This window comes from Aphelocoma coerulescens, chromosome 3, assembly GCF_041296385.1.
Source record: "Aphelocoma coerulescens isolate FSJ_1873_10779 chromosome 3, UR_Acoe_1.0, whole genome shotgun sequence".
Lineage (NCBI taxonomy): Eukaryota > Metazoa > Chordata > Aves > Passeriformes > Corvidae > Aphelocoma > Aphelocoma coerulescens.
In genome coordinates, this window is record NC_091016.1 from 34,537,864 (window position 1) to 34,562,571 (window position 24,708).

The 24,708-nt window shown below is 49.7% G+C and overlaps 1 protein-coding gene across 1 annotated transcript; it reads right to left on the bottom strand.

The window, feature by feature from the left end:
* Nucleotides 1-2,311: 2,311 nt before the first annotated feature.
* Nucleotides 2,312-20,112, bottom strand: FOSL2 (FOS like 2, AP-1 transcription factor subunit). Its single transcript, XM_069009796.1, has 4 exons — nt 19,395-20,112; nt 13,144-13,398; nt 9,468-9,575; nt 2,312-8,014 (listed from the first exon to the last, which is right to left on the bottom strand). The coding sequence occupies exons 1-4, from the start codon at nt 19,491-19,493 to the stop codon at nt 7,505-7,507; spliced, it is 972 nt and encodes a 323-aa protein (XP_068865897.1). The 5' UTR covers nt 19,494-20,112; the 3' UTR covers nt 2,312-7,504.
* Between the last annotated feature and the right edge of the window lie 4,596 nt (nt 20,113-24,708).

Genomic DNA, 24,708 nt, shown 5'->3' on the forward strand with positions numbered 1-24,708 from the left:
CAATAACCATGTCACCGTTTTTCTCTGTCACATCCTTCCCACATGGCAGTGGAAACATCACTTCAAACCAGTAGTCTGGATGCCCTCCTTTCCCCCACTCCCACTTCGCTTGCCATTAAGCTGTCTTCAGATTTAACACATGCTTATTCTTTCCACTCACTGCAGAATTTCTGCAGTGTTCCTGTAGCTGCTCCTGCAGGTTCTAGATAAAATTTTTGAAGTGGAAAAAAAAAAATCACTAACAGCCTTCATCTGACAACTTGACATCCTCTGGCATGATATATTCAGGCAACTCATCTAGGCTTTCTCTTGCCACAAAAGCTCTGTTCCAGGTGGGGTCTCCACTCCATGTAAGAAGACCAAGCTACCCACACATGCTGCTTGGAGAGAGGAGCCAGTGCTTTGGTCAATGTGACCACTAGGAAAAGTCCAGAGATGAGTCTCACATTCTGGGAAGAGGACAGGCGAAAGAGAATGGAGACCCTCTTTTAATTCTTGTACACACTAAAGACATTGTTGGGATGTATGCTGATCCTGATGGAAGAGCTTTTGGTGCAGATGTCCCTCACAGCCTTTCATGCAAAAGGAATGGGTGATCTCTCTTCCAGTGCGACTCTGCCTACCCTGTGGTAAGATACAGATCACTCCCTCTCACCACAGGGTTAGGGCATTGTAGGGTAGAGGGAGGATGAGCCTGTTTCAGAAGGAGGGGAAATTCCCTATGTAAAGTGATCTAAACCAAGACGAGGATGTTGGGAAAAACATAATTTCCATGTCAATGTGGTAGAATTTGGCCTCCCACAGCTAGAAGACTGGTGGAAAAGAGTTTGCTCTGCTGTGCAATTTCATCCTTCAAAACCAAGTTACAGTAACTGCTGTGGACATTCCGAGGTCCACAGCTAATGATGATCACAGGCAGTCACAACCAGCCACTGCTGGGACAAAATCGGGCGGGAGGCCGGGCCTTGCAAGCAGCATTTGCAGTCAAGCAACATTAAGCCTTTCTGTAGGGCGCTGTCAGCAAACAGGAGCTTAGGGAGCACTTCAGGTTGGCAGGAGGCAAGCAAGAACATATCCTCCTGTTAGCCTTTCTTTGGGAGGGGGCGGAGGAGGGATACGCTGCCAAAGGAGCTGGTTTGACAAAATGAAGGCTGGATGCCTCTGTGCAGCAGTGTAATGGGAAAGCCCTTCGAGAGGCAGGAAATCCTGGAGGCACTCCCATTGGAGAAGGCTTGTGTGCAGTAGGAGATCAAATGGGGACTCCCCCATGCCTGAGGCTCAGTGGGGATAGATACTGAGATGATGCTCCTGAGTCCTCTGGCATATTTGCTTGTAGTTGCCATGCCCCCCAGAATATCTGCTTTTTCCTTTAGCCATACCAGGACAAGTGCATTTAGAAAAAGCTTCCCATAGGCTCTCCCTTACCCCTGTGTCATCCTTGACCCTGTAGGGAACCCTAAGGCTGGGTCCTGCTTTACAGCTCAAACCCTCCTACGCTGATTTCATGTCAACTTTCTTACAGTATGGATTCCTGAGAGCTGAGCTAATTTCACACAGGCATGTGCATGTATTCCCTCTTCTGGTGACTGATACCTCCAGCATTCCCTATAACTTCACAAATAGTTACCATTCATCTTATAACTTACTCCAACATCTCTGATTTCCTTCCTCATGGAACTGTGAGAACACAGGGGTTAAAGAAAAAAAAATGAAAAAGAGGGTAAAAAAAAAAAGGGACATGGACCAGCAGGAAACCAGAGCAGACATTACTCCTAAGGAAGTCCATGAGTAAGGAGAAGCTTGGTCTGGTGCCAGCTTGGCAGGCCATGATTCACCTATCTCCTCCCCACCAATGTTTCATTTTGAACTTGAACATGACATCCTCCACTCCTAACCTGATGTATTTGAGTTCCTTCCACTCCAGAGGCTGGAGCTTTCCCCAGGCAAGCAAGGGAATTCCATGTTAACCTCCTCCTTCCTGCCAGTGAAGCAACCATGCTCTCCGCCCCAAGTTTTCAGAGCAGAAGCTTTGACTCCTTCTAGTCGAGATTTAAAACAAAAAAAAGTCATCTCAGCACACATTTTCTACTTCTATCCCATTCCTTTTTGAAGCCAAGATGAAAGGATTAGTGCTTTATTTGCCTTTTAGCCCAGGTGGGCTGCTCTGCTAGCCTCTGCCCCAGCTACCATTGTTGCAGGTAACAGCTGTCGGGATTGCAGCTGCTCCTATGAAAGAAGCCTTGCCATGTGCTGCAACCAAGGCACCTGGCAGTGCTGAACCCATTTGTTCATAGTGAAGGAACATGCGAGCTTTTAATTGTTCATGGCAAAGGGAGCTTTTTAATGACTTCAATTAACAGAGAGAACTCCAGTTAGTTCTTGCTATACAAAAGTGTCCACAATGTCATTAAAACGAGATTTACAAGTGTCATAACTGTCAGCAGCATAGTCAACAATACAGCCAATCATTACAACTGAGCACCAAAAGAGAAGGGGGAAACATCATACCACCAAGGAGTTGGATGAAAAGAAAGGAGTATGGGGGGAGAAGGTGGAGAGGAAAAGAGAAAAGTCATTTTTTCTTTTCAGTCTAGATTGATTTTATTCTACAAAATGCTACTCAGTTAAAATTGTAAAAGCAAAACCATTTTAATATGTTCTTTCTTTCGTAGCAGCAAGCTTTCTCTGACAAGCTTTTTGTTTTAGTGCAAATACTGTAGGCCTGTAATTCAGTAAAATGACAAGAACAGAAAAGAGACAACACCAGAGAGAATGCCTCAGAGCTGAAATTCCCCAGGACTGCAAGAATGACATCAAGATCACTACAAGCAAAGAAAGGTCCCACTTCAGCAGTCATCTTTAAGAACCTCTGCGCAGAAACCATTTCACTGCAGACAGACAGTAAAAAAGAAAACCCACGATCTAAAACTTTTGAGGAAAAAAAAAAGATAATGATGCCCCCAAACCTTCAGCAATCTGCACGGTCACCTGTTAGTCACTGAGGCTTCATTTCACTACTGACACCTGCTTCATGGCAGCAAAATGCTGCTGATGCTTTCAATTTGTCCCAGGTGAGTGCAATCAGAACCAGGCCCTTTCTGTATCCGAGGGTCTTAAAGCAGACTTTAGTGACACTAGTAACTTATCGCTCTAATAAAGATGCACTATCCCTTACTGATGTTACTTTGAACTACACAGTATACCAAGATATATACAACACTTTATCCTCTCACTGAGCAAAAACAATTGCATACCTATTTTCTACACATTTTAATATGGTTTTAACATCAAGTAACCACAAACAAGAAAGTGGAATAACCCTTTAATCATACAGGATAGGAGGGGAACAATTAAGTAAAACAGGATGGGATTTTATTATTATCTTGTATTCTGAGATTTGTCCTGAACTCCACCTACTGTTCACAGAGGAATGATAATGCATCTTTAAAAACATATCTCTTTTTACATTTTATACAGACAACAACAAAACCCAGATTCTTTTATTTAAGGAATCAAAACCAATTATTAGCCTAAAAAAAAAAGAAGATTGTAGTATTTTTAATGCTTTATTATATCCAAGTCTTGAACAGAAAAAAAAAGATGTAAACATGATAAATAAATAAGAAATAAATGTATATTGTTCCCCCCACCTCTTAAAATGTTTGACTTGGCCTTCCTAACAAAAATGAACTTGCATCATGATAATAAGATTTCTTACATTTCAGAAGTCTGTTTTAGAATGAAAAAAAGCAACAACAAAAAGGAAAAAAAAAAAAAAAAGCAACAACCAAACACCAGGAATGTGATTTGGGAGGATGTTAAATTAGTGGCGGGCAGATCTGCTGGAGCAGGCACAAGACGGCTGCCTGCCAATAAATAGTAAGAGACCAGGGAGAAGGGAGGTGTCTTAGGTTTTGTTTTCATTTTGTTTTTTTCTTTTCATTTAGGATGAAGGCCAGGTGGATCCTACATACAGTAAGCAGCAAAATTAAAGGTTCAGATGAACTAAATAGATCATTTAAATAATAATTATAAAAACACAACAGAGAGCTACTGTCCCCAGCATGTTGGTCCCAAATCCCATCACACCACAAGTGGCTTGAGACCTACCCAGTCTCCACACCTACATGAAAGGAATATATGAAGGCAATGCCACGACTGGGAAAGGAGAAGGGGGAATGAGGGCAAAACTGGAATGGCAAGCATCACCTAGAAGCTGAATATTTCCTTCAATGCAGCTGCTTCTGCTCCTCCCAGTTTGGCACTGATTAATGCAAGATGTTAGGAGAGGCTTTGTTGTTAGGAGGGCCAGTCACTAGGGGGCTGACCCAATACCAGCTGAAATTCCCTGCGCATTTTTCCATTGACTTCAACAACTCTCTGTTAGCACTAGTTAACAGCAGCTCCCACATCCCCACTACATGCAGAACACGGAGACACTACATTTAGGAATCGGCAGGGAAGTTACTCATGGAAAATAACATTTTGGGCATGGGAAGGACAATCAGTTCCCAAAGAGCACACCAGAAAACCTGAAAAGAACGTAGGGCTGGACCAAAATGGCAGTAAAGTTGTATTTGCCTGCCAGAAACTCAACAACAGTAAGGCTGATCCACAAAAGACAAAAGGCTGGAGACCAGCAATCCCAACACAGACATCCTTTGAGAGACTTGAGGGACTAAATGGGCAGGCACAAGGCATCTGGGGCTTTTTCCAAACAGTAGAAAATAATCCTCTTTTTTGAGCAGTTTCACATGGCTCCCATCAATATCACAGGTCAGGAAAGGGGGAGCATCTTGTCCTGTCTCTGAGCAGGTCAATGACCAGGCAGGAGGCAGTGGGCAAGGGCCAGCTGCAGCTCCTTTTGGCAATGATTCAGTGATCACAAGCAAAGGTAGGTTTTTGTTGTCCCACCAGTTAGATCTGAGAAGGCACCTGACTTCCTGAAACCCCTACAACGGGTGGATGTTCCTGATCTCACAGGAGACAGCAGTCCTGGTCAGCTAGCCTCAAAAGTAGCTGTATCATTTTAGGATTCACCCACCACTTGTCAGTGTTGTGTTCTGCTCAAAAATGCATGGAAATGACATGCAGAGACATTTTATTAACAGTTTTAGATTCTCAGTCCAGAGTGGCCCAAACGAGATTTGGCAAAATGGAAACAGAGAAGCTGCAGTTTCCCCTAAAGTGGTATCTGCATAAAACCCTAGGAAAAGTGGATCCTCTGTGCTAACTATGGGAAATTTAAGATCTACTTTATTAGAAAGGAAGTTTGATGTACATGTAAGGACAATACAACTCCTTTACTAATTTTACTTACTGTGTAAGCTCAGTTTGAAACCTCTAGCACCAGTATAAGAATGGAAGTGTTTAAGCTAAATAGAAAAAGCCTGAATCCAATCAGCTTTATGGCACAAAAAGATCACTCACATCTTCATTTCTGGCAGGTTTGGTAAATACCTGGGTTAAAAAAAAGAGTTATAATAAAAAAGCCAAAGTCCACCTTTAGAGCCATAATAGCATCCCTTTGAAATTATTCAGGGAATGGGCAGTGGCCAGAGTTTGAGGGAAGCCAGCCCTGCCGAGTAAAGTTCCAGTTCCACAAGACTGAACCCTATTAATTCCCAGTGGAGTTGGTGGGGACTGCAGCAGTTTTGCATCTCATACAACTAGCCCTATAATTGTTGCATTTCTCCAGGTCCAGCCTGAACAAGAAATACCCTAGTTTTGATTGATTAAAAAAAATATATATATATATATATGTGCGTGTCTGTGTGTGTGTGTGTGTGTGTGTAAAAGAAAAAGAATCTCACACCAAAATAAATAGCTGCCACCACAGCTCCCATAGGCAAAAAGAGCTCCCATAGCTCCAATAAGTCCTCCCATAGGACCAAAGAGCTATCTCCCAAGCGGTTTAGCTGGCAAGCTGGGCAATCCTAGTGTGCACAGGGTCATGGTTTGTCAGTGCCCTGACATCAACGGGAATTGAGCTTGGCTCCAAGTGGAAACAGGTTACACACACTACTGTTTTCAGTAGTGACCATGAGCACTGGGGAGCTTGTGCCCTCTGTGAGCACTTAGTAGTAGTAGCAGTCAAGCCCACAGGCTAGAGAAGACAAGGACCCAAGGCTAGGGAAAGAGCCCTTTGGTTTGACTCTTTGTCTTCAGGCCAATCAACCACAACAAAACAAGATCAATTGTAATGCAAAACAACCAGAGGCCAAAGACCAAGGTGCAAATAATGCTAATCAATTCTCCTCAGCTGTCAATTTGTCATTTGCCAGAGCTTGTCAGCAGCTCTGTTTTAGTTCAAACAGGTCAACATTTCATCCATGCCATTCCTGCCTGGTCAGGAGCTGGGGCCCTGTGGCCTGTGCTGGTGGATACTTACTGCTTTGTTTCCCAACAATGAAAAAATCAGCAAGGGTACAGCCAGCTAATTTCACTGTCTTAGCTGCTGCCAGTCTCCATCCTAGATTTATAGGCATGTGGTGCCACCTCTTTTTTTTTGTAGCATGTTCTGCAAATACGGCCAAGGGGAGGGGAAGGTTTACTAACAGGAAGAGATCAGCCTCTGAGTCAGGAGCCCTGATGGGAAGGAAGATGTAATACTCCCTAGACAGCAGGCAGCCCAGGAAAAGTAAACAACAAGCAGCAGACTTGATATCCAGCAAACTAGGGTAAAACCCTGCCAGCGACACTGGTAGGTGCCAGCCCAGCAGCTTTTCTGATGTTACTTTAGCCCTGAGATGCTAACTTGGTTTATTGAGGAGCCCAAAGGAATAAACATATCCACAGTTTTAAAAGGAAAGGCTTGCACACAAGCCTTCTGCTGTCTCTGTGCCTCAGGCTAGAGATTGTAAGATCTGCCCTTCCTGCTGAGCTCTTGGGCTCCTCTTGGTCCCCCTATCTCCTGGTCCTCCCAGCTGTCACCCTCCTGTCTGGGCAACCCTACGTGTTTCCCACAGCTACTCCCAAGAGGGAAGATCCTAACAAGACTTTAGAGTTCAGAGCAACTGGATGAAATGTAATGGGATCGACAACATTAGAAATGATAAGCAGAGAGAGAGAGCGAGCACGCAAGAGAGAAGTTGTAAGATCAACTAACCAGAATGATTTAAGCACAAAGCACAACCGATCAGGTCAATCCACAAAGGAAAGGGACGACTAGCAACTGTCTGCAGCTCGCCTTCAGTCCTGGCCAGAAGTGCTCCCCAAGTCCACTACGGCCACAAAGAGGTTTCCATAGGCAGTCCCTACAGAGGGGACATCACCCTCTCCAAACAGCCCTGGCGTGTCAGTCCCACCCTTGCCGTTTCCTGCCTCCAGGGAGCTGGCGTTGGTCCTCACTCTCCTTCCTGGAGCTGTAGCACTTCCCCATCCTTGTTCTTGCTGCCCTTGTGCTTGAACAATCCTGTGCCTGTCTCTAATCCCACGGAGGGGGCTCCCCCCATGGTGCTGTGGGGGATGTAACACACTGGCAAAATGGGGGGCCGCAGGGGGATTACAACGCCAGCAAGGTGGGAGAGTTCAAGGAATCTGAGGACTGGTCCCCGCTGCTGCTGCTCCTCCGGTGAGCTTTGGAGCAGGACTCAGAAGGGGAGAGAGGAGACTCCTGATCCAACACGTTAGGGTAGGTGAACACCAAGTTGGAAGAGCCAGGAGTGATGGCTGGTGTTGAGGTCACCACAATGGGAGTGTTGAGTGCCTCCTCCCCATAAAAACCTCCAGCAATGCTGATGGGCTTAATGACAGACCTCTGGGCTTTGTCAAGGACCAAAGAGGAGGATGGGATCTCTTCCTCCACAGGCTCCTGCTTCACCACCACTGCTCCACTTGCTCCAGTCCGAACGCTCTGGAGGCTGCTGGATGGTGGGCTCCGACGTTCCTCGGGGCTGATTTTGCACACAGGGCTGTGAGCCACCAGCATAAACTCCAGCTTCTCCTTCTCCTTCTGGAGCTCAGCGATCTCCTTTTGCAGCACTGACTTCTCCTCCTCCAGTACTTCAGTTTCCTGCAGACAAAAGGGGAATAAATAAATAAAATACCAAAGGCTCTGGAACTACTCCTCACCTGGAACAGGGCCACCAAGTCCAGATCCCATCTGGCACATACAGATACACCCCAGACTCTTCATGAGCCAAGCAGACACCAGGTCATTGCCAGTCGAGCATCTTGTGTTTCATATGTCTATTAGCAGGCTATTCCCAAACTTCACCAAAACTTGCTTTAATTTTCTCATGGCCAGTTTTTGCCACTCTGTCTTGGTGTGTGACTTCAGTCTTCTCCCTTGCTCTCTGCCTGACAAGACACCTTAGCAGAGGAGCCAGATCTCCTCCCATTGTTTTTTTATGTTAGGCTAGTCATATTCTTTTCACTTTGACAGAGGTAATGTACAGCAGTCTCTAAACTGTTTCCATTTTATTTTTGTAGTGCATACCCCAGATTAGGTCTGACACTTGTCTAACTCTTGCCCAAAGGACTAACACTGGATTATCCCTTGATGCATCCTACAGTTAATGCATTCACCTTTCCCATGGTCACATCACACAGATGGATCATAGTCTGTGGGCAATTAGTACCTTCCCATGTGAGGAGCTCAACTTCACAAAACTCACACTCAGTCCTTCAGGATATGACTTCCCACTGTGCACACTCCTCTCACTTCTATCAGTTTAGTCATGACATTTCTATAGGATGTCCTGCCTCCCCTGCACTGAGAATACCTCCTAATGTGAGGCAGCAGCACGTTTCACTGGTGTGCTTTCACTGCTGCTGTGCTTGTTAACAAGGTCATTGGATAAAACCAGCCCCAGGCTGGCTCTTGACCAGGAGCACTGGAGCCTTTCCTTCAGCTTCTTTCAACACAACCCAATCTTGTCTTCTCTTCAACCAGTCCCTTACCCTTGGTTCTTATGCTCAGCCCTACCTTCTCCAGCTTTACTATTACTCCTACAGCACCAGGGCACACATCTCTGTGGTGCATCCTTTTTGAATGAAGTCAGTTACTGCCCCACCTCCAAACAAAGGCTAAGCCTAAAGGATATAGCTTTAATAGGTAAACATAACATCTGCCTTGATTTCTACTGCTTTCAGATGATCCCAACTCTTCAGTGCTTTTGTCCTTAAAGCCTGCCTTTGAGGCACACAGTGTCTTTATTTCCACTTATGAAAGAAGACCAGAGTCACGGAGACTTGTGCTAGTTGAGAGGTCAGAAGGGAAGAGAGCTTCTTGGACATTCTGGGCACTCAGTAAAGAGAATCTTAGGGTCCTAACCTCCAGGCCCCAGTCCCCCTCATCAGCTACTCTTGCTGTAGGAGCAGTACCACTGGGCAGCCTTGGCCAAGGAAGGCAGGGCGTGTTTGAAGCCTCTTCCTCGAACATGCTAGTGGAGGAAGAACAATGCCCTTGGAGCTGGCCCGAAGGGTGGGCGACAAGGAAGGAGAAATGTATGCTGAGCACGTACCGCCTGGAGCTTCTCTGTTAGCTCTCGACGCCTGTTACGACACTTAGCAGCTGCCAGCTTGTTCCTCTCTCTCCGGATCCTTCGCTTCTCTTCTTCCTCAGGCGACAGCTGTGGGTAAGTGCCAAGAAAATCCAATCAGATCTGAGCAAGGCATTCCTTTAACTTTGTGAGGATTTAACCACAATGCACAGGAAAAAAGCCTGATCCAGCAGGATGCTGAGCGCTCCCCCTTGTCACTGATGTCAGCAGAAGATGAAAGCACACAGTATCTCTGCCTGCACCAGGTCTTAGCAGAAGGGTGAGGAGAAGGAGCAGGGCACAGGGAGAAGATTGTGTAAGAGGACAGTGAATCTGCACCAAGGCCAAACAGATAAAAGATGCTCTGATTGTTTCACAACTTGGGTGGTACGTTAAGCAAAACCAGAGCACGATGTTGTAAGTGCCTCTTTCTTGAAAAAAAAATATCTGCTGCTTCCCACACAAAAACAGTTGTTCGCTTGAAGGTCGGGGATGGTGTAGAAGGGGAGACAGGGAAATCAGCAGAGCTCCCATTAAGTCCATGAAGCAACAATGATTTATACCACCCAAAAATCTGACCTCAGATTTTTGAGCACTCAGTGAGATAACACACTGCTTCTTGCATCAGCAGGCAAGGCTCCAGTGATATCAAGGGCTTCCTGAGGCCAGCTGACACCCTCACTGATGTAAATCAGGAGCAATTCCATAGAAACCCATCCAGCTACACTCTTGCGAAACCAGAGGAAGTGAGCAGGAGCTCACAAGACCTGGTCAAGCTATGCATAGCTTTGGGAGTTTGAGACAAGGTTTTACAAACCCCAGCAGCAGAAGAAAGGTTTGTGCCATGGCCAAAGCCAGGGAGCCAGGACAGCAGGGCACGGAGTGGGCGAGCATGGCCCCGCTCTCTGCTGTGGCACCCAGAGTGCAGACAGCCCAGCGTGGGGATCCAGGGCACGTGCTCAGCCCTGCACTCCAACCCTGTGCCCTGCACTTCAGCCTCAGCCAGCCCGTGTGTGCTGCAGGGGCTCTGGCCTGGTGACTGCAAATGAAAGCAAAACCCTGACACCTGGCAAAGCACGTGTCAGATCTCACGGAGAGCCAGCAGAGAATGGAAAGAAACACCTCTTCAGAGAAGGTTCAGTTTTAATATCTTCATGGACTGTCAAGGTCACAAATGAGACATTCACCATTTTACTATCTTTTCTTTTTATTTTTAGTTTTACTCCAACCTCGGCCTAGTTTTGGCTTGCTCTATCTCCCTAATTTTGACGTTTGCAGTTTCAGTAAGTTTACTTCAGCCTCTGGGCATTCAGCTCGATCATTTCTGCTTTTTTTCAGGATCTGATCTGTGCCTGTGATTTCACCTGCATGTAACATGAGCCCCTGGATGCTCACTAAGCAACACAAGCAATTCTAGGACTGCAGGACACAGAATTTACACCCAAAAGCTTTTTCCATCAGCAGCTCACAGTGTCCATCCTAGGGTGGGAGGTACCTCCATTCTGCTGGACAGCATATTTCCCCCAGTAAGGAGCCCCCCCAGGCACTGCTCTCCCTGCTACAGCTCTCCCCACTCACTTCCCACCCCATATGAGTGCCGGGTAAAAATGTGTTTGCACACAAGTGTCTACAGTATGTCAAAGCAATGAGCATGCACATAGAAGCTATGCTGACTTGGGGCCTCTGTTTACAGTTTTCAAGAGCCCTTTCATGCTTTAGAAGCACAGATCTCATTGAAATACATTTGGTGGAGCAAAACTTCTGCTCCCAGGGCCTTCAGTAATTTTTAAATTATCTGTTTCAGAGACTCTGCTGTGCAAAAATCGCACAGACGGGGCAGAGGCCCCTAATCTGGATGTTCTTAACATTTTACCAGGTCTAAAAAGGAATATTCCGTCAGTGGTTGCTGGATTTGTTTGAAAGCGGTTGGATTTGGCACTCCTTGTGCCCCTGCTGTATGTGTTATCCATAGCTTGTCCAAGCCCAAGACGTGCATTCACTGTCAGGAACGTTCATCAAAACAGGCTCTTTTCATAGAGCGTTACGCAACGTTTCCAAAAAGGCACTCCGATGTGGTGTTCAAAGCACCAGCCGTGGAAACCTGAGCCAAAGGGCCACAGGAAAGCGCTGGGGTACTGCCTTAGCACGTGTCTAATCAAAAGGACTTGGCTTTGAATGACCCACAATGAACGGCTTGCAAACAAGCCACAGGCCAGGAATTGCTTGGCAGGCATCCCTCAGCAAATAACTCTGAACAACAAATAAAGCAGAGAATATGGTGATCTCTTCACGGCCAATTTGTGAACACAGAGGCAGCATTTGTCAAACAAATTAGTTGTTGCTAATTATTCCTCCAGTTCTCGTGAGACTTTCCTTGTCTTTGGACACCAGCCCTGCACACAGGGAACTGGGAAGTAGCTCCAGCTGGTGGAAAAGGCTGGCACAAACCCCAACCACCACAGCTACCCCATCCCTCCACCCAAAAATGGGTCCTCGGTGCATCCATACCAGCTCTCCACACAGAGGTACTGCTAAACTCTACCTTTAACCGCTTAGGTCTAAACCAGACAGCAACTCCACATAAAATAATTGGACTGTGAATCAAAACAGATGACGTGGAAGTAAAAGTAGGGCTGGTGAGTCTTATTAGAAACAGACCGCACGCAACAGCATGCGCTGGTGTACGGAGGGTGCGCAGTGTGTCTCACTGCACTGCTCTGCAGCGACCCACACAAATGCTGCTTGGGAACAACTTGGGGAGATCAAGTTTAGTCAGATCTATTTTTTTTTTAAAGAGAAGTCAGCCTAGTGCTGTGAATAGCTGTTCACCAGACGGCCCTGGAGAAGGGTGATTCTTACTAAGAAGAGAACAACAGGGCTGATTTCCAGAAGGTGAGATGCCTGCACCTAGTCCACCGGATCCAGGGTCCCAGTTTAAAAATCCCGTCAGGAGGTTGAGCACAGGGCAGCAGTGGTACAAGCCACCCCATGCCAGGTATGAAAATACCTCTGACTTTGGAGCAGAAAAAATCTCTTATGGGATCCCCACCTCACTGCTGCAAAAAGATCAAGAGATTACATGTTTGTAGTGGGAAGGTGGATTTAGACCCCAGTCACCAGAAGGCTCTTCATACTAGAGTTGAGGTGCTCTAGGGAAGCTGTTCCTCCCTGCATGATGCTGGCTGGTACTGGGGGTATCACACAAATGGAGACTGGAGCAGTGCTAGCTGCTACAGAGCTGACAGAAAGCACTAGCTGATGTAATTTAGGTGTCAGATTTGTAAAGGACCTATGTGAAAGCTCCTCTGCTTTCTTGGAGGTTTCCTTCTGCCTGGAGTGGCAGAGACACTCAAACTGAAACCCAGGGCTCAACTTTAGTTTCACCTGCTTTTGAAACCAAGCCGCAATGCGGGCCGGTGGTGTGAAGTGTTTGATGAAGATTGGGTAAATCTCACCATATGACGAGGAAGCAGCAATAAAAGTCACCCTCCAGCTTACACCCTACACCACCCTAAGAAGCCCCAGCAGATGTACAGCACCAGGGATGGACCTCAGTGCTCCCCTGTGGCGCTGGGAGATCTCATGCGGGGGCGGGAGCGGGAAATCTCTGTACATCTGTTCTCAAGGCACTCCCAGCTGCTCCCCCCACTGCAGTTACCTGCTCATCTCTCCGTCTCCGTCCCACTGTGGTCCCGATGGTTTTGATGACACCAGGACGCTGGAGAGCCGTGTGTCCGGCCACTGAAGACAGCGGGGGCAGTGGGTGGCTGTAGGGGTGTGAGCGGGAGTAAGGGCTTGACATGGAGGTGATCACGGTGGGCTGGACCATCCACTGCAGGTCTTGGCTGGTTGTGATGGCGTTGATCGTGGGGATAAAAGCACTGCCTGATCCTGGCATATCTACTCGAAATTTCTAGGAGGAAAGGCAGAGGAGAAGAGGGACAGAGAGAAGAGAAGAAACCGTCAATGAAAGCAGAACGTAAGTGGTTACTCTGAAACCAGCTAGGGCCTCAGGAGTGGCACCAGAGAGGATCAAAGCAGCACCTCAGGCAAAAACACCAGTAGCTGGTGCCTCTGCAGCATCTTAAGCTGCCCCTGCCTGCCACAGCCCCCTGAGGAAGGAACTGGGCTCAGGCACTTCCCCTCCAGAGCAGCTCTGCCCTCTCTCAACCCCCTTCCTCTTCCCCCACACACCTCCCCAGCATACCCTAAGCCAGTCTCTCCTCCCAGGCACCATTCCCACTGCTGCCACCTCCTGCCAGTGCCCACCACTCCTTCCGGCATGGAGCAAAAGGGGAATTAAGGAGTTTCTAGAGAAACACTTCTCTTCAAGTGCAAAGAAAAGGAAGAGAAACTTCAGTTCTAAAATGCTGTTACCAACCAGTGCAAAGCCACCTTTCACCAAAGCATTGCCCTGAAATTTGGGCTTGGTCCACGCAGGGTTTGGTATGGCAAAGAACAGCAGCTTGCTTCTCCTTCAGTAGCTCTGTGCTCACTGAGAAACTCAGCCCTGGGATGGTTACGTGCGAGGATATGTATTTTAATAGCAGCCTATAAAATAGGTCTTAGGATTCAGATCGGACAAGTTCCCTGCAGCTCTCTGCACTGTCTAGACAAAACAAGGCAGCAGTAAAACCAAGGCAGCAGGTAATGATCGCCTCCAAAATACAAGTACACCTTCTTTCAGACAGAGGTAAATCCATCAGGATAATATGCTGGCACTAAATTGCAAGGAAAACAATCGCTTGTCCCCGGAGGGGGAAGCAGGGGAGAAAGAATGTTTTTGTCTATGCTGAGCTCCTTCAGGAGGCTTTTAAAAATGGTTAGACTGGAATTAACACAGACAGGCCTTGCTCCAGCAATCGCTGAGCAAGGGACAGGGCTTGTAGGACACACAGCTGTCACCACCACTGGTCTGTAAGCCTTGAAATGATTCCATGAAAAATGCACATTCTTGGGTCAACAGCCTAGCTTCCCAGAGAAGAGAGAGCCCTTGCATCAGCCTGACCTCACCTCAGGTAAGCGTCCCAGATAAGGGACACCACTTCAACACAGATTTCCTTTTCAGGGTGTGCCTAGTCAAGCACCTTAAGTGCTTTGTTAAACCAAGGCTACTGCAAATAGTATGTCACATGCTGATAGCTACAGCACTTCAGGCCAGCATTAGCGAGCTGCTAGCACCTGAAGACCAGGAGATCCAGTCTTAATACTGACAGCTGCCAACTTACATCTTTGAACAGCTCAAAATCTAGCAAGAGAGGATGAGAGAAGGAAGGAGTGACTCAATTTAAGCAGGCGGGGAAATTACACAGAGAGGATGACAGTGGCATCAAGACCTTGGCAAAACCCCCAACAGGACCTCAGAGATTCACTTGGAGCTCAACTCCAACACAGCCTCAGCTCATCCCACATTTCAGAGTGCATGTCTCTGAATTCAGAGTGCATCTCTCTCACCTCTCCCAATTAGTTACAGAGGCTCAGAGCTGCAAACTGTCAACACTGCATCAGAATTTATGGGTGCAAATCCCCCGCTTTGCTCCGCGTGGTGTCGGCTGTGACCACATGGCACAGAAGAGGATACGCTGGTGCCTCCATAACCAGAACACAAGAGGACCTTAACCTCACAGAAGGGAGGAAGTGCGAGACCAGTTGAACCACGAGCTCAACTCAAGGGATGTGAGCCCTACTTCCAGATCCACAAGTGGCTTCTACCACGACCTTTACCTATCTGTGCCACCCTCCCTTCCATATCCAAAAAGCAAAGTCCTGTCTTCTTCGTAGGGACACTAGAAAGCTATGACTACAAAACATTCAGAGGCCTTCTGGTGCTTTGCCATACAGACACCATTTGCACTCCAGAGCTAACCTTTGCCTCCAACACCCAACGACATGCTAAAAATTCCAAACAGAGGTTGAGAGTCAGATCCACCACCAAATCAACCACATAAAAAATACAAGCATCTGACACAAAAATCAGGCTCCAAGTTATTGACTCAGCAAGTACTCCATTTCCAATCAGTCCTGTATTCAACCTAGGACCCTTCTGTAACATTAGTGCAGGTCTCCTGGACAGCAAATGGGAGCTTCTCAGTTCAGCCACATCCCTCTGCAGCTCCGCAGGGCTTGCCTGCAGACCTGGGGGGAAGAGACCAGTTCCTGTCTGTGCCGTGCCCCATCTCTGTCACCAGCTTCCCTTCTAATAACTCAAAATATCTTAGAAATTAAAAAAAAAAAAAAATCCCCTAAACCTGTATTCTGTACTTTCCAAAGGCAGTGTTTTTCTGGGATAGTTAAGGGACACGCTGCTGTGGCAGGCTGAGTCTTCACACAGTGTGCTCGGGCTACCACCAAATTTTACAGCCCCTGCCTCCTGACTGATCAGTCTTTCCTCACAGACCTGGCTTTCCCTGCTAGGACACTGCACCAGATCAGCTCTGCCATGCCAAAATGCTGCTGGCCCCCCACATTCTGCCCAGTGGCCATCAGCTCTGACCCCTGGGATTCTGCTGGTTGCAGTGGCAGGCCCTGAATTCCCTGCCACCTCCCCTGCACAGCCCCTTTGACCACCAACCTCCTCACATAGAAGTGCCAGACCTTTCCCCAAACTGCAGCCCCAGCTTTGCTCTCCTCATCCCTCCTCCTCTCAGAGAGCTTCAATCCCCGTGCCAGCCTGACAGTACTGCCTGCCCTCACCCACCTCCCCAGTTCTCCTCTTTCCAGACCCCATCCTGCCTTCTCCTCTCGCTGGCCATACACAGCTCTCCTCTCCTGACCCACGAGGGGCTCCTGGAAGCATCTCTCTTTTCTTCGTCTCTACAAGGAATTCAAAGCACTACAGAAAGATGTGGCGATAGGCAGATTGCAGGGCTACACACGCAGCATGCGCTCAGCTACGAACCCAGCGCTCTCCTCCTGACCCAAGCAAATGCAGATGAAGGTATCATTAAAAAACCCCAACAACTAAACAGCAAACAGAAAGAGTCCTATTATTAAGTGTGCCAAGAACTGAGGTCAGCCTCTGCTCTGCCTTAAAAATATGGGGTTGGATGAGAGCCTCCTCAGATCCATAGTTGGGGGAGGCTCCAGCGAGTCCTGCCACAGGCAAGGACAGACTACGTTAGCAGCTCACAACTTAGCAGCACGGGAACATTTCAAGCTTTGGCTTGTGGTTCCTTTCTCCACCTTAAGGTTTCTATACAGCACCCCATTGTGTCTTTGCTCCACTCCGGACTTTCACTGACATTCTGTAACTAAGTGCTCAGCAGCACCAGAAACCAGTTGAGAAATGGGTGTAATGGCTGGGGGAAAAAAAAAATCAAACCCAACAACAGAGTGACTGAGAAAACATCTAGAGCATCTTCAGCATTACTCAGTTACCAAATACAGGGTATATGTGATAGATCTTATAATAAATACAAGGCACTTGATGGCTCTCCCATGTTGAACATCTCCTCGAAGGAAAACTAGACACAGTGCTATGATATCTCAGGGGAAAGCTGACCACTCTCAAAGAGTACACAAACTCTTCCCATTAAAGTCTATGTTTACCACATGGCAAATCAGTGATTAGGAAAATAGCATGACACGCAACTTAAAGGAAAAATGTTCCAGTGCTGTGCTGTATGGGAAAAAAAAAATTAAAAAGCATCAAAGTTTTGGCTCAGAGACACAGTTTCCATTTAAACATGTGACTGATGCATCTTTTTTTGCTTTTGGAAAAAAAAAACCCAACACAATAAAGAAAAAAATTTCAGCAATGCATATTTTCTGTAGTGATAAAACTGCAGATCTCCACAGACCAGAATCAGCAGAACAGCCTGACTGCTAGGGTAAAGGCAACGCTTACATTTGATCCTAATCTACAACATCTGTAAGGATCAAGGGAAAGACGGAGCACAAGGCCTTGAGAAATCTCCCGGATTCTTAAAGAAAACATTTATGTTCTCGCTAAGCCAACGTCCTGTTCAAAGCCCTGTTTCAGATAGTAACCCTAGAAACTGGGCTCTGGTCCCCGTATCAAACAGCACGCACGCGAGCTGCCTGGGGAAGACGCGGAGCCCCAGAAAAAGGGGAAAACCCAGTTATTGCTCAGACTGTGACAGCTCAAATATGAAGTGGTGACGGAGTTTCACGACCTCCTGCAGCAAGTGCTTGAATCCAGCGCAGCTGTTAAATCACAGGAGGAAAGGGAGAGTGAGAATTTGCAGTTCCCCGGGCGCTTCCAGTTTCTCAGTCCCCCTTCCCGCTCCCCACCTTGTCCTGGCATTTACTGTAAACTAGGGAATAAGCTTTAGCTGAGCTGGAATCCCTGGAAACCCCAGTCCGCAGCCCGCAGAGGGCACCAGCGAGATGCGTTTGGAGCAGGCGGGGAGCGGCAGCGAGTCATTTCTGGTAAAACTTCTTTAATGTGAGGAATGTCACGGGCTGGTACGGCTGGCAGAGTTTAAGACTGGACGTTTTTTCCTTTTTTTTTTTTTTCTTTTAATTATCCTATGACTCCTTGATGCGAAGGCTGCACTGTGCTCACACTGCCAGTTCGCTCGTACAAGCCACACAAGAAATAATATTGTGAGAAAAAAAAGGGGGTGGGGGGAGAAGCCCGACTCTGAAAAGGCAAAAAAAGAGTGAGGCTGGGCCAGCTGATGTAAACAAGTTATGAAATAACCCAGGTTTGTATAACTGGCCCGATTGTGTAATGCCTTCCCCAGAAGTGGTGGATTTAGTCGATCTAGGCATGTAAGTAATTCCGAGGTATTTTCTCAGGAAAATGAAAGGAAAAAAAACCCAAACTACAAGAGTGGGCTTTCAGGTCCGTGAATTCACGCCGCTTTCAACAGGAAATATCCCCCATTCTCGAAGCGCCGCCCGGCAGCGGGGTTTGCGTGGGGAGGGGGGCCGGACAGCGCGGGGAGCGCTCCGGCGAGCCCCAGGAAACTCCCGCTCGGGAAAAGCCACAGCCGGCCGGAGAGCGGCCAGCGGCTCCCGGCAGAGCCAAGGAGCGGGCGGGCAGCGGGCAGAGCAGAGCGGCACGCCGCCGGCCGCGGGGTCCCAGCGTGGTCCCCTCGGGGTCCCAGCGTGGGAAAGGCAGAGTGTCAGCGCCTCTGAGACAAAATTTAGCGGGGGATAAGGGGGCAAACCAACGCAGGCGCTGGAAAGACCCAGAGCTCACTTCCAGCCATCCCTCCGTGTTCCACGGCAGCTGCAACAGCTCCGTGAGTAACTCGGGCGGCACCTCCCAAAGTCCCAGCGAAGCCGCCCAAAGTACTGCGGGCGAGCCCCGGGCACCACCCGGGCAGGCGCGGTGAACGTGGACAGCGAGAAGCTCCTGACAAGAACAAAAGCAGGAAGGAGGAAGAGTTCGGTGCGCCCCTGTATTCGCGTTACCGACCTCAGAAAGGAATCGCCCGGAGGAACCCTTCGATTTCGGAGCGGGTCCCGGCCCGTCGCTGCGGCGGGTGCCCGGGCGACAGGCACCGACACCCGCCGACCCCGCTGCACCTGGGGCCGGGCCGGCGGAGACTGCCCGCCGGGCGCTCCCTCCCCGCACGTCCCCGCTCGGGGCAGGCCGTGCCTCCCACAGCACCCCAGCCCCGACAGGCGGGGAACTCCGGTCAGCGTCCCTCTGGACGCGTCGCGGCACCGGCTCCGGGGCGGGCGGGCAAAGGAGGGAAGGGAAGCGGCGGCGGCGGCCCGCTAAGGGCGGCGGGACGGGGCGGCGGCTGCTGCGGGCAGCCCCGCGCCCCGGCACCGCCTCCGCCCCCGCGGCCGGCGCCTCTCCGCCGGGCGCCCGCGCCTCCACTGCCGAGGAAGCGCCGGCCGCTCCCCGGGCGTGGCGGTGAACTCCCGTCCCGGGAGCGCTCGGAGCAGCCCTCGGAGGGACCGAGGGAGAGGGGCAGCGCCCGGCCCTACCTGCTGGGCTGCGCCGCTCGAGTAGGTCTCGGGGTGTCCCGGGGAGCCGCTGCTGCCTCTGGAGGAGGTGTCGAAGTTCCCGGGGTAGTCCTGGTACATGGTCCGAGGTCGGGCCGGGGGAGCCGCGTCCCCGCCTTCCCACACCGACACCCGCCGCTCCCTCGCCGTCTCCCCGCCCCCTTCTCCCTCCCGACCTCTTCGGCTCCTGCCTTTCGCCTCCCAACGCTCGCCGCGGAGAGGGGAAAAAAATAATAAAAACGGCTTTGGAGTGAGGGAAGAAGGTGGGGGGAGAAAAGGCTTTTAAAAAAAAGAAAATATAAAAATACAAAGAGGTAACAAAAATAAAAATAAGACTGGTGATAGAAGTGGCTCAGTTGGCAGCGGAGCGCTTGCGGGACGGGACGTGGCGGCAGGACTCGGCGGCGCGGCGTGAGCAGAGCCGTGCGCGCAAGCGGGTGTTCGCCGATGTCCTCTCTCCGCGCTGCCCGGCGAAACTCGCCCCGCCGGCGGAGCGGCTCCGGCCCCGGGGGCTGCAGGCGGAGCGGTTCTCCTCCGCCCCCCCAACCTCCTCCTCCACCACCACCACACACCGGCCGCCCCTTTTCCCGGCACGGGGGTGACTCAGCCGGGTCTTGCGCCCCGCGGCTCGGCGGCGCTGCGAGCGGGAGCTCCGCGCGCCCGCGGTGACTCAGAGCAATGGCATCGCCCCGGCCGCGCTCGCTTATTATCCGCCCGCCGCCGCCGCCGCACCATGTGCACTCGCACACGTCAAACCCGCGGCGCACCGGCCCCACCTTGCCAGCGCGGAGCCTCCCACCTGCCGCCGCGGCGGGGGAGGCGGGCCTGCCGCGGGGGGGACGGCGCCCGCCTCCGCCGCGCCCGCCGCGCCGCCCGCCCCGCTGCGCCCGCCCCTCCCGGTCCCGCGGTTCGGGCAGCTCGGGCGGGGCGGCCGCGGCGGCGAGGGCAGAGCAGCGCCTTGTTCCCGGCAGGCCCCGCCTCCCCCCGCCCCGCTTGGTCCCGTCCGCTGTCGCACGTTGCCAAAAATGGTCATTTGCGTCGCACGACGCGAGCCGGGTTTCCTTGCCGCGGATGACGCGCTGCGAGAGGGATTCCCTGGCGCCTTAAAGGGACAGGCGCACCGCTGGCGCAGGAGAGCGGGTAGGCGGCTGTGGGCAAACGGAGCGCAGATCTGGCCCCACACACCGGCCTGCCCCGGCACGGGGTCTCGGGGGCCGTTCGATTCAGCCCTCCTCCCTGCAGGAGGGTGGCTGGCACCACGGTTGCCCCAGTGCTTGGGCCGTTTTTCACCGCATCAATAAACCAAGTCTCGCAGTCGTCTAGTTTTGGTAGCATTGTTAAACTAGTTTCAGTTTATTGTTATTTCTTTTATTTTATGTTTCTATTATTTTGTTCATTTCGTATTTTCCTGGTTAGTACTTTTATAATTTTAATTTCTTTTCATTAACTATATTTTTCTTTTATTTACTAATATTATGGGTTATTTATTATTTTTTATTTTCTTTTAAATTTTAAATATTTTCCTGTTTTTCATTTTACTTTTTAAATTATTTTTATTCTTATTCACATTTGATATCTATTCTTACTATTATTTTCTCCTCTCCCCCCCCCCCCCCATTTTCTTTTATTTATATTTAATTTTTACTTTTATTTTTATTTTTTAGGTGGAATCCTCCATCCTCCTGGGATCTGCAGAGGCACTCTAGGTCTCCAAACCAGAGTATGTCACAGGAGCATCAGGTGACAGCCCTGGGCTTCCCTGCAGTAGAAACTCGTGGTACAAGGACTGTAACAGCCCGCCTCGGGTGGCTCTGGCATTGCCAGGTCACTGACTAGCACAGGCTGGAAGGTGGCAGAAGCAGATAGAGCAGAGCCATCCGCACAGAGAACGCGGGCTCTGAGGTGATCTGCAGCGAATGCAGCAGTGATGCTGCTTTACAGATTGTTTAAATGCCGCTCTTAGACACAAAATGTCTCGTTTCCACCCTCCCTGGAGGATTTGCCCAGCGCTGGGCAAGTCCTTTTTGCTGGTAGGGAGGGAGAAGTCATCTAAGTTCAAGCTATAAAATCCCATTTAAGCTGTCTCACGGACAAAGTATTTTCCCACAGGAGCCCATCTGAAAGCAGTGGGCTTTCCTCCACTCACACTGTGCTCCTTGGAAGGGAGAAGCAGCACCGCTCTCAACCCTGGAGCCTTCAGGGAACTCTGAAATGAAGCAGCTGATGGGGACTAAGTCTCCAGAGCTCGGTTATTTTTTAGCACTGAGCCAGGAAATTGGGACTAAAATTCCTGCCGATGCAGTTTAGTTTTCAGCACCTTCATTTTTCAGGCAATTGAAATTCTCCCTCCAAATTAGCTGGCCTATTTCAGGCAGCACCTGACTTTGGGGGAGGTTGGGAAAGGGCTGTAAAAATATTCCCATGTTTTCAACTCGAGCTGCATTAGGAGTGAGGGGTAGGGAGGGGGAGAGGTGCTCTAGCAGGCACAGTGAGGCTGTGACGTGGTTTTCCCCTTGGGTGGCAGGTGATCTGCACATGCTGCTTTCTGCTGGAAAGAGAATTAGTTCAAGATGTGAGAGGAATCAGGCTGCAGTTGTCAAGAGATGAAGAGAGAAAGGGTAAAACAGGCGTCAAAATAAATAAACTTAACAAAAGCCGTGGCTGGGTTTTGGCTGGTCACCATTCTTGGCTCTGCCTCCCCCTCAGGTGGAGGATGCTGCTGGCTCCGAGGCTTACCAGATGTTAGGAACCACTGCCATCACCTGAGGTCACCAGCCCTGACTCTGGTCCTGTTTCACATCAGGCTGGGGGGCTTGTAGAATCCAGTCTGCTGAACAGCAAGAAATGCAAAAAAGTATTTGGTGTAGGGAAAGAGTGATGGCCAGAAGCAGGGAAGCAAGACAGGGGTGCTGGAGCATTAGTGTTGAGGCATTTTGCAAGAGGAAAAGAGAGGTGTTTTTCATCCCTCCTCCTAGAATTGTTTCTATACTTTTTCCTCAGCAGTTCATTAAACCTAAACTACCTCCTCTCCTCATGTTTCAGTTCAAGCTCATTTCAAGTGTTGTTTTCAAACATTATTCCGGCGTAATTTTGGCACATCTATCCGGTCCTGCCGAATTTGCATGAGACCTAGTCTGGGAACAGCTCCTTTGAAATGACATTCGAGGGCTGGTTTAATATTTGGCTGCAGTTAATATGGATGTAATTAGTTGACACTTGTAAATCCTCAGGTTAAAAGCCCTGTAAGAAATGCAGGAAGCTGAACGCACACCTGAGGCCAAGCCCTCAGCTCCTGTAGGGTGCTGAACCTCCCTGCCACAGCTGGGCCTGCACCACCTTGCCCTCCGAAAGCTCCTGACCCACACCCATCAGGTGTGATGCTGAAGCTCTACCATGTGTTTACATTGACTTCCCCAGAGTTCCTTCTGCCCTGAGAGCACAAAACCCTTCTGGCTGAGACGGGCTCACACGTACAGAAGGGATATTTCCATATCAGACCTTTGTAATACTTTTTATTGTTTTGGATCGAAGGAACTCAGACTAGCCTGGCTCGCAGTGCCCCAGACACATGCATTTTTAATCCACATCCAGACCAAGCTGCGTTGTGCAATAGGCTCCCTGCTTCCAAAAAACAAGAGATAACATGTAAGTCTGCCTAGTCCATTCTTGCCTGAACCAAAGACAAATTAAGACCAGCCCAGGTTCCAGGGCAGGAGTGGATCATTGTGAGGCAAATGAGACCTTGGCTCCTCATGCTTCTCGATTTCGGCAGCAATTAGGAGACTGAAACCCAGACCTGGGAATGCTTTTTACGGTGTTTTTACGGGAGCAGAGGATAAGGGCACTTCGCAGCAGTTTAGACTTGGCCGTCGGCAAGCACGTGGCAGAGCCGGCCTGAGCACCTTCTTCTCCAGCATCCCCAGCAGTGCCGGGCTGCACCAGCCACACCGTGCCACCTGCCTGAGGCCAAGATCATTGATTTTCAATTAAAAAAAATATGCAGTCACGATTCTCTTTCTTCTTGCTCTTCTTCCAATCCTTAAGACATCTTCTGTGAAGGAGCCTGCAGTAATCACTTCACCTTAAATGTGCATTGCCACCAGTGTCAGAGAGCTCGGGCGTGCTGTGGCTGCTCCTGAGGTGGGGCAGGGAAGCTCCTGGACCGAGGGGTGGCTGCAGGAGAGGTGGAACTGCAGCTGCTACACACTGGTGGGGTGTGGGGAGCTGCAGGACAGCCTAAGAAAGATCACACACCTCTTGTGTGTTCCTCATGTACTGTTCTAAAACTCACTCCCATCACTCACTCCCATCTCCCTGCAAACTGGTGCTTTCTCGGTCACTGTTCATTATTATTCAAGTGACTTTTGCTTCTCGAGACCTTTTCCTCGAGCTCTCTGGAGAAGCAGTGTACACGTATCCAGGGCTCTCCAGCCCTTCCTGACAATTCTACTTTCATCTGTGCGTGAAGTCTGCTTTCATATTGTCTCTTTAAGTGCTAAGAGCAAGTGTTTTGATGTTAACTTCTGGGAACGAGCTCTTAAGCTACCACCTCACGCTTAATTACAGTTATTTATTAAGTACTCCAGCATATCCAAGGGAGAACGGAGGTTTTCTCCTTCAAAGGGCTTCTGGATGTGGTTCGTCAAATACTTTCTGCCAAGCACAGCGCTTTTCCTACCCATGTCCTCTTGGACCACGGAGCCCTCTCCCCTGCTGATAACTCCATGGCATGGGGGCCTCCCTCCAGCAGCACAGCGTATCTTTAGGGCGGGGAGTGACTCCCCTCAATTGTTCTCAGGTGACTGCAGCCACCCTGCCCCTGTGTTCAAGCACGCAGCTGGCTCTGCCCCACATTCCCAGCAGGATGAGTGCTGCCATACTGTCCAGTTCCAGGTAATGGCACTAATGCTGCCACTCTTACTGCTGCCAGGTGATGTGGTGGGCATCATCTAACTCTCTTCCAGTCCTGGTGCAAATAAAAGCCGAGGACAAAGCCAGATGCCACAACACTCTTTCCCTTTCTGAAGCAGGGCTGGGTGATGCTGAGAGCCTGGGATGCAGGCAGGGCAGCAGGAGAGCAGTCCTACAGCAGGATGGGCACCGGGCGCCCCTGGCACTGCTCAGTCAGGCTGGCAGCATGCCCGTGGTGTGGCAGCAGCAGCCAGAGGTCCTCCTGGCTCCCACAGGGTCAGCTCTGCAGAGATTCCAGACACCGACAAGGCCAAACACTACTTCAAAGCAGAAACAGCTTCAGCCCACATAAAATGTTCCAGAACAAAGATCCTACCGACCCACT